This window comes from Lolium perenne, chromosome 2 (assembly GCF_019359855.2).
Source record: "Lolium perenne isolate Kyuss_39 chromosome 2, Kyuss_2.0, whole genome shotgun sequence".
Lineage (NCBI taxonomy): Eukaryota > Viridiplantae > Streptophyta > Magnoliopsida > Poales > Poaceae > Lolium > Lolium perenne.
Genome location: NC_067245.2, coordinates 224,777,158 through 224,787,426, shown reverse-complemented (window position 1 = coordinate 224,787,426; position 10,269 = coordinate 224,777,158). Strand labels below are relative to the sequence as shown.

The 10,269-nt window shown below is 36.4% G+C and overlaps 1 protein-coding gene across 1 annotated transcript; it reads left to right on the top strand.

Moving 5' to 3' along the window:
• Positions 1-8,293: 8,293 nt before the first annotated feature.
• On the top strand, positions 8,294-9,462 carry LOC127329185 (putative ubiquitin-like-specific protease 1B). The gene is made up of 5 exons (XM_051355721.1): positions 8,294-8,362; positions 8,460-8,591; positions 8,696-8,796; positions 8,899-9,082; positions 9,433-9,462. Exons 1-5 carry the CDS (start codon positions 8,294-8,296, stop codon positions 9,460-9,462), a joined length of 516 nt encoding a protein of 171 aa, XP_051211681.1.
• The last annotated feature ends 807 nt before the right edge of the window (positions 9,463-10,269 follow it).

Below are 10,269 nucleotides of genomic sequence, written 5' to 3'. Positions count from 1 at the left end.
TATGAGATATATGTGATATCTAAGACCTTATTACAAGATGATAGAATATAATTTGGTGAGACTACATAAACTCATAAGTTTTATGGGAATGTACGAAGGTTGAAGACGCAAGGCGTCCCAATCCTCCAACTATTGGGGCACTAACAATATTCGCATATCCATGAAGTAATCGTCCTTAGTATGCACCGTTGCTAAGACTCGTTGTTTCGAAGCATCACGTGATGATCGGGTGTTATAGATTCTACGTGTGCATACAACGGGTGCAAGCCAGATTTGCACATGCGAATACTAAAGTTAAACTTTATGAGCCTAGCATGTACAGACATGGTCTCAGAAAGTCATCATGATACAATGGATAAAATTATGAGTGAAATTGTTCATCATATTACAAAGTTACTAATAGTGAAATCCGGAACACTTGTCATATGATGATCAACTTCAAAGTAAGAACCTCAAAGTTATTGGTATTTGACCAACAAACCTAGAAGTTATTGATGCTGAAGTGTTTTTCTGAATAATGAGGAAAGCTAAAAGAGAAACTACAAAAGATTATTGGCAGAAAGAAAGAAAAGACTAGAAAGTCTAGCTCAGGTGTATATAAATGATATACATGTTATGGTTGTATTCCTAGTTAGGTCACACAATGAAATTCTTGGGTATTTGTACCATATTGGTTGGTATGATGTGTCATACAAAACAACACAATACAAGAATACAATGGCCTAAGTGACTGACAAGGAATATGATAGAAATGCACATCTGGAACAAAAATAAAGTGTTATTATGTTCGTCGTTGACATTCTATCTAGCCCTTAGAATTTATAATAAAGAACTTAATAATTGTTATTTTGCTCTTGTCAAATAAAAACAATGAGTTGTTCAAATTATGACATTACTCCATGTACGATGGATAAGTTATTATAAATTTTAATGGTGAAACACACATACATAACACTGACGCTAAAATGCCGTAAGGCAAATGATTTGAATTCCACTTATTTGTGGAACCGCCATTTAGGTCATGTTGGAAAGGAACGCATGAAGAAACTCCATGAAATGGATTATTGCAGTCATTTGATTTATGAATTATTTGGCGCTTGCAAATCTCTTCTAAAAGGAATGACTGAAATACCGTTCATAGGCAAATTTTTTGAACGGGCAACTAACTTAGTGGAAACATACATGATGATGCATATGGTTCACTGGGCATAGTTGTGTGCGGGAGATTCTTCTACCTCATGAAAACTTCAAACAATGAATTGAGTATATATATGTGGATATATTCGATAAGGAAGAAGTTTGAAATATTTGAATGGATTCAAATAAATTTCAGCATGAAGTGGAAATCATCGTAATAGAAAAGTCAAATATCTATGATTGGATCATAGTGGAAATATTTGAATTACGAGTTTTAGCGAACATCTAAGAGAGTTATGAAATTGTTCTACAACTCACATTTCTTGGAGTATCATAATGATGATATAGTATCCGAGAGATGTATCCAAACCTCGTTGGATTAATGATGGGATAAAATATTTATGCCATTATATTTTTGTGGATTATGCTTTAGTGACTACTGCTTTTACACTAAATAGTGCATCATCATGATCCGTTGAAATGACACCATACTAGTTATGGCATGGGTATGAACCCTGATAGTCTTTTCTTAAATTTTGGTATGCATAACATAAGTAAATAAGTTTACAACCAAAATCGGATAAATTTCTTTGTTGGTTATCCCAGAAATTTGATTGGGAATTCTTCCCACGAGACAAAGACAAAAGTGTTTGTCAATGTTTCTTATTTCCGAGAAATTGTTTCTAGTGAAGTATTTGAGTGGGAGGACAATATAATTTGATAAGGTTTATGAACCTGAGCATAATGATCAGAGTAGCGCAGCATCGGAATTGGTTTCGGAAGCGGCCACGATGATCATGGCTCCCATGACTACAAAGTGTTTTAGCCATGGAGATCGAAGTACATATTGAACCTTGTAGGTATGGTTTACTTTGTGATCAAATAAATGATTTGTGGACAAAGGATTGATTTTGAACAATGATAAACCAACTAAAAACAAAGAAGTTATGATGGGCCCTAACTCTGTTAAAATGGCTATACGCCATGAAATCCAAGATAGATGAATACTTTTTGAAAGTAAATGGATCTATAAAATTGATGGACTTGGATGAAATATCCTTGAAAAAGCTCGACTTGTCAAAAAATTGTTTACGACAAAGTTCAAAGAGTTGACTACGATAAGATTAGATCTTCCGTAGCAATGCTTATAGTCTATATGGATTATTCTAGTAATCACTACATATTTCTTTTATGAGATATGCTAGTAGGATGGCAAAATACACTACTTAACAGAAGTGTGTATTAAAGGTGTATACAAGATACAACCAATTGTTTTGCTAGTCCGTAGAATACTAGATAGGTATACGAACTTCAATTGGATGAAGTGAGTATCACGGAGTTGGAATCTTCACCAGATGAAATAGTCAAAGAGTTTTTGATTTCATCAGAAACAATGAAGAGGCTTGCATTTGCAAAAAATTAAGTGGGAGCGCTGAGACATATTTATAATACTTTATGTAGATGACATATAGTTGGTTATAAATGATGTAATTATATACTTGATCAAAAAGGTTTCATTGAGAAATTAACTTCAATGAAAGGATATGGACTGAAATAAATTTAGTGTCAAGATCTATGAAGATAGATTGAAACACATAATAAGTTTAAGTCAAAGTACATAGAATGGATATTGAAGTAGTTCAATATAGAAATATTAAGAAAATGTTCTTGTCATGTGAAGTTTTTTACAAGACTTGAGTGTATCTGACACTCAATGAGTAAAAACACATGAGTGATTATAAATCACAAATAATATGTACACAATCAGATGTCATGTGCTCTTAAAAATGTTATGAGCATGTACCAGAATGATTCATGTGATGATCATTGAAAAACAGTAAGAATATTCTTGAGTACTTAAGAAGAACCAAGGATATATATATAGTTTTGTATGGAGAAATGACAAACAAATCGATGTAAGGTGTTGCACCGATATTTGTTTTTGTCACATATGAAAATAAAATTTCAATCTCAAATTAGACTAAGTGTTGTTTAAAAGGTAGCACAATGAGCTAGAAGTTGTCTATGCTAGATTTAGAAGAGTTCTAAATATTATGACGGATTCTACAAAAGAAGGCAGAGTATGTCATTACAATGACAAAGGATGTTAAAGTCAAGAGGTTCTTTGAGAACTTGGTGTAGCTCCGACAGAGTCAGAACTTTGAAGCTATATTGTATGTGACAATATTAGTGACATATTTCAGACCGCGGAATTAAGGTTCCACCAGAAGACCAAACATATTTAATGCCGACTCATTTGGAAATGAGTGATGCGTTGAGACGCAAATGAATTACAAAATACATACGTTTCTGAGCATGTCAGATCCGTTGACTAAAACCTCTCCCGTGAGCAATACATGATAAATCACCGGAAGGCCAAGGTGTTATATCTTTACAAATGTAAACTAGATTATTGACTCTAGTGCAAGTGGGAGACTGTTGGAGATATGCCCAAGAGGCAATAATAAAAGTGGTTATTATATATCTTTATGTTTATGATAAATGTTAATATATCATGCTATAATTGTATTAACCGAAACATTGATACATGTGTGATATGTAAACAACAAAGAGTCCCTAGTATGCCTCTTAACTAGCTTGTTGATTAATGGATGATTAGTTTCATAATCATGAACATTGGATGTTATTAATAACAAGGTTATATCATTGTATGAATGATGTAATGGACACACCCAATTAAGCGTAGCATAAGATCACGTCATTAAGTTATTTGCTATAAGCTTTCGATACATAGTTACCTAGTCCTTATGACCATGAGATCATGTAAATCACTTATACCAGAAAGGTACTTTGATTACATCAAATGCCACTGCGTAAATGGGTGGTTATAAAGGTGGGATTAAGTATCCAGAAAGTATGAGTTGAGGCATATCGATCAACAGTGGGATTTGTCCATCCCGATGACGGATAGATATACTCTGGGCCCTCTCGGTGGAATGTCGTCTAATGTCTTGCAAGCATATGAATAAGTTCATAAGAGACCACATACCACGGTACGAGTAAAGAGTACTTGTCAGGAGACGAGGTTGAACAAGGTATAGAGTGATACCGATGATCAAACCCCGGACAAGTAAAATATCGCGTGACAAAGGGAATTGGTATCGTATGTGAATGGTTCATTCGATCACTGAAGTCATCGTTGAATGTGTGGGAGCCATTATGGATCTCCAGATCCCGCTATTGGTTATTGGTCGGAGAGAGTACTCAACCATGTCCACATAGTTCGCGAACCGTAGGGTGACACACTTAAGGTTTGATGTTGAAATGGTAGAACTTGAATATGGAATGGAGTTCGAAGATTTGTTCGAAGTCCCGAATGGGATCCCGGACATCACGAGGAGTTCCGGAATGGTCCGGAGAATAAGATTCATATATAGGAAGTCATTTTATAAGATTTAAAATGATCCGGAAGGTTCTACGGAAGGTTCTAGAAGGTTCTAGAAAAGTCCGGAAGAAATCACTAAGGAAGGAGGAGTCCCGGAGGGACTCCACCTCCCTATGGCCGGCCAACCCTAGAGGGGGGAGTCCACCTTGGGCTCCACCAAGGTGGCCGGCCAACCCCCCTCATGGAAGGGGGGAATCCCACCCCAAGTGGGATTCCAACCTTGGGTAGGTTTCCCTACTACATGGAAGGTTTTGGGTTGGGGTCTTATTCGAAGACTTGTAGTCCAACACTTGGGGCTTCCACCTATATAAAGAGGGGCCAAGGGGAGGGGGCCGGCCACCCCAAGACTACAAGGTGGCCGCACCCCCTAGTGGCCGGCGCCCCCTCTCCCAAACCCTAGCGGCCCTCTCTCCTCCACCACTCCCGCACGCTTAGCGAAGCTCCGTCGGGTTTCTCCACCACCACCGCCACCACGCCATCGTGCTGCCGGATTCAAGAGGAGCTACTACTTCCGCTGCCCGCTGGAACGGGAAGGTGGACGTCGACTTCATCAACACCGAACGTGTGACCGAGTACGGAGGTGCTACCCGATCGTGGCACCGTGATCAAGATCTTCTACGCGCTTTTGCAAGCGGCAAGTGATCGTCTACCGCAGCAATAAGAGCCTACTCTTATAGGCTTTGGAAATCTTCAAGGGTTAGTCTCGATCATCCCCTCGTTGCTCCCGTCTTCTAGATTGCATCTTGGCTTGGATTGCGTTCTCACGGTAGGAAACTTTTTGTTTTCTATGCAACGAATCCCTACAAAACATGGGGGCTTGTCCTATCTATTTTTTTTGGATTATTGTTATTGTTGTTTGCAAGTCATGTCCACTTGCACATTTCTTCAAGAAATATGCAACTAATCACGGATTCACTTGCATATTTGCATCAAGAAACGTGGAACCCGGCAACCCAAACGGGTTGCACAACAATTTCTCTAAGAGAGTTATATCTAGTTTGACTTTTCCTTTATTTGAAATATGTCAAAGTAGTGTCTACATTATATTTGGGGTTACACCTTTCATCGAGATATGTGCAACTCAACCCCGGGTTAGTCAAGATATGTGCAACTCAACCCTGGGTATCTTTGGGGTTACAATTGTTCTGAACATGAGTTTTGCACTTTGACTTGCTTGTCCTATCTATTTTTTGAATTGTTGTTGTGCACTTGCACATTTCTTCGAGGTACATGCAACTCAACCCTGGGTTGCACGTTTCTCAAAGAAACGTGCAACCCAATAAGAGTTGCACATATTTGAGTTGCAAATTTCTTCAAGTAGCATGCAACTCAAATATGATTTCTACATTTGTTGTGTGCTTGCACATTTCTTCAAGAAATATGCAACTAATCACGGGTTCACTTGCACTTTTTCTTCATAGTTTTTGTGGTTTGCAAGTTACACCTACCGTCGAGAAATATGTGGATGTAGTGTCTATCTTCGGTTACACCTTTCATCGAGGTAGATGCAACTCAACCCCGGGTTGCACGTTTCTCAAAGAAACGTGCAACCCAATAAGAGTTGCACATATTTGAGTTGCAAATTTCCTCAAGAAGCATGCAACTCAAATATGTTTTCTACATTTGTTGTGAACATAAGTTTTTGCGCTTTTGACTTGCTTGTCCTATATAATTATTGGGTTGTTGTGTACTTGCACATTTATTCAAGAAATATGCAACTAATCACGGGTTCGCCTGCACTTTTTCTTCATAGTTTTTGTGGTTTGCAAGTTACACCTATCGTCAAGAAATATGTGGATGTAGTGTCTATCTTCGGTTTACACCTTTCATCGAGGTACATGCAACTCAACCTCGGGTTGCACGTTTCTTTGCCCAATAAGAGTTGCACATATTTAAGTTGCAAATTTCTTCAAGAAGCATGCAACTCAAATATGATTTTCTACATTTGTTGTGAACATCAATTTTTGCGGTTTGACTTGCTTGTCCAATATAATTATTGGGTTGTTGTGTAATTGCACATTTCTTCAAGAAATATGCAACTAATCACGGGTTCGCTTGCTCTTTTTCTTCATAGTTTTTGTGGTTTGCAAGTTACACCTATCGTCAAGAAATATGTGGATGTAGTGTCTATCTTCGGTTTACACCTTTCATCGAGGTACATGCAACTCAACCCCGGGTTGCACGTTTCTCAAAGAAACGTGCAACCCAATAAAAGTTGCACATATTTGAGTTGCAAATTTTTTCAAGAAGCATGCAACTCAAATATAATTTCTACATTTGTTGTGAACATCAGTTTTGCGGTTTGGCTTTGCTTTAGTGTGTGTGCTTTCACATATTTTTATGTTTTATCTGAACTATTTTTTTCTGCATAATAGATTGATGATGGTAGACCATCATTATCATTCAGGGAAAGTTGGCTTGCAAGTCCAAGAGGACAGGTGATTCGTTTTTTCTAAAAAAAATTTGTAATGCAATCAAGTATGATTTTATTTTCCCTCTGTATCACATACACATAACATGGATTGGTATTTTTAGGTGCTTAGACATGAACATATGAGAAAGTTAGCACAAAGGCAGTCTGTGAGTATAAATGAAGAAGGATTCCAACATCCTCAAACCACTTTCCATGCTGTTCATGTACCTTCTGCTCGAAAGGTTGATTCGTTTGGAACAACAACATCTCCACAAAGGACAAATTCTGTTCCCAGCCCCAATTCACCTGCAAGAAACGGAGGAAATGACATAATATCAATAGTATGTGTGCATATAACAAATTCTCTGTTTTATCTTAATTCTTATATTCATGGTGTATCTCAAAGTTTGTAATATATGCATCTATATATATTATGCTAATTTTGGGCTTCATATATTTTTTAACTCTATATGGCTATCTTCCTTTTGCATTAACATCTATAGATATTATGTTGTACTGATGTTGATTTTTTCAAAAAACAGAGCTCGCAAGAATCTCCAGAGGTTGTTTTTCTGAAGGAAATCAGAGGCAGCGAAATTAACAACTCGCATGACAGTTATGATGATGTTTACATTGGAAAACATCGGCTAAGCCCAGTCCGGAGGCATACATCTGAGGCCATTGATGCAATGTATGACAAGGAAAACCTATCTAACCAGAAATCCCAAGCAAGCTCCTCATCAATATTGCCACCAAGGCGTATAGTAATGCCAAGCAGATATGTTTCATCTCCTTACGATGAAAACATATCGAGTTATGAACAAGATCAAGATCAAAAAAAGCACTATGAAGCAATTATCCGTCTCGCAAATATGGATGGTTACAAGCAGTAAGTAAAGACCAATGTACCATTTCTGTCTTTTTTTTCACATATTATTTAGTTGTTGAACATTCTATTTTTTCCTTACATGTTTTTCTTATACTATCTAAAACAGTAAGATGGCTATTCAAATTGGTAACTGTAAGGTCAGTGTGGAAACTTTTGGGAATTCTTTCAAACCAGGAGGAACTGTTGAAGCTTGGGTCATAAACTTGTATTGCCGTATCCTATTCTTGTCTAACCACCCAAAAACCTCAAACAGACACACATTCTTCCATACATCAAGTGTAAGTTATTTCTGTATATATTTTAATCTATGTCCTCTTAATAGTTACTGCATAACAATCTAATTTATCTTCTATATAGTACTGATTGATATTTTTTCTCATGTTGCAATAACAAACAGAAATAGGAATATTTTCTTGAAAAATGGGAGAATGAATCAAGAAGATTGTACATGAAAGATCAAGCCATAAAAGCTTTTGAAGGAGCTGGAAAAGCAAGGAAACTACACTTGACAGATTCGGTATTTTTTATTTTTAATCTTTCATTGTTTCTTTGCTTTTTCATAAATCTTTTTCCTTTACAAGTTTAACCAAACCACTTTTCCTTTGTTTGGACAGTTGCACTTTCCATCCCTGTACAACTACCACTGGTTCCTATTCACTTTTGACATAAGGGACAAAAAGTTCATCTTTATGGACTCCCTTTTTGACAAGAATTCAGATTTACACCAAGAAGTTGATAATCGAATGGTACCTTTTCTATCATGGTTTCTTTCTTACTTTTTCCCAGTAAACACTAATGATTTTATATCCAATGGTTATTTGTAATACATTTACCTTGTGTTATGTGGAAGATTATGAACTTTGGAAGAACTTGGAGTGAATGCCGCTTGAAAGACATTAACTTCCAAGAATTTGAAGTCATCTACCCACCTGTACCAAAGCAAAGAAATGGGTACGTTTATATTTTTACAGTCTTAAACCGTTTCTACTTGTCTTCATTAATGTTTTGTTTATATGACTGGAATCTGCTCTTTCTCTCTTTTATAAAAATCAGGAAAGACTGCGGAATACACTTGATGAAAAGTATCGAACTATTTAAGCCAAGAACTAGTTCGATGGGAAAATTTTCACACAAAGATATTCCAGATTTTAGAATTCAGATGGCTAATGAGATGATGTTCTGCGAACACAACGAGATGCATGAAATCCAGGAAGCTGTGATGACATTTAAACCTCATGTAAGATATTTCTGTTTTTTAATTTTTTTGTTTTGTTTCCCAATCATCTGAATTAAATTTTAATCCAATATGCAACTTATTTGTTAGTAGTATGGCAGGCTATGCCTTTTTTGGTTTCATGAATTTTTCTAATTTTGTTACTTTCTGATTCCCAATATGAATTTAACATCAATAGACATGTTCATGTTTTCAACTTATAATAGTTTATGCAAATGGGTACATACAATGGTTATGATTAATATGAAGTGGAGAGCTTATGATCATGAGCTGTCAGGTGTTTAGTCATAAGTCTTTCTACTATCTTTATTACACTCCAGTAATTGACTGCTTTGTCTGTTTGTTTTCTCCAGGTTCATGGCACATATGCAAGGATGGGGTGATAAAGAAATGAAGTTCTCCTGTGTATTTTCAATATGTTAGAAAAAGGCATTAGTAGTTCCAAGTTTATTTTTATTTTTATGTAAAGAGAGTTTTTGCGTCGAACTCACTGGTAGATTTTGAGGGCCAAATCGAAGATATAGTTTTTGGCTAAATGCACAACCACTATGTGCTATAGTTTCTAGGTTTATGAGTTGACACAACCCCATCTGCTGATGTTATGTTTTGGGCAAGTTACAATCGTTCTTTTCAGTTATATCTGTTGCACACTACAACTATGTGTGTTCATATATGTTCATAATATATATATATATATAGAGTTTCTCTTTTTCTATAATTCAAAGTAAATTTGGCACATCATACATTTTTTCTGCAATCATTTTCCTTTTGCACTTTGGCAATGTTGTTTTAATTTTGTACTATTCAAAAAAGATATGCTGAGTTTCAGCGCTGAGTTCCAGCGTTGTGCTACTGTTTAAGCATATCGGACGCTGCCTTATCTACTTAGTGTCAAAACTTTCAGGTTTGTTTTTGTCGTCCGCTCTCTACTTACTGTCACATTTTACTCCCGAATGCATGGTGATCTTAGCAAATCTGTTCCTTGTCCTGATTTTTCTTGATATAACTTTTCTGAGGAAATGGCTACATGTAGTTGGAAATGTCCTTGTTTGTCCAAAAAAATTAAATAGTACAAAATACTGTTTTACGCAAGCTATTTAATAAGGCAAATAACGTATGTGCTAGGAAACACCTTTTTAGCATGTCGGTTGTTTTGTGCTTCTTGCAAAATATACTTAGCTTCTCACTTA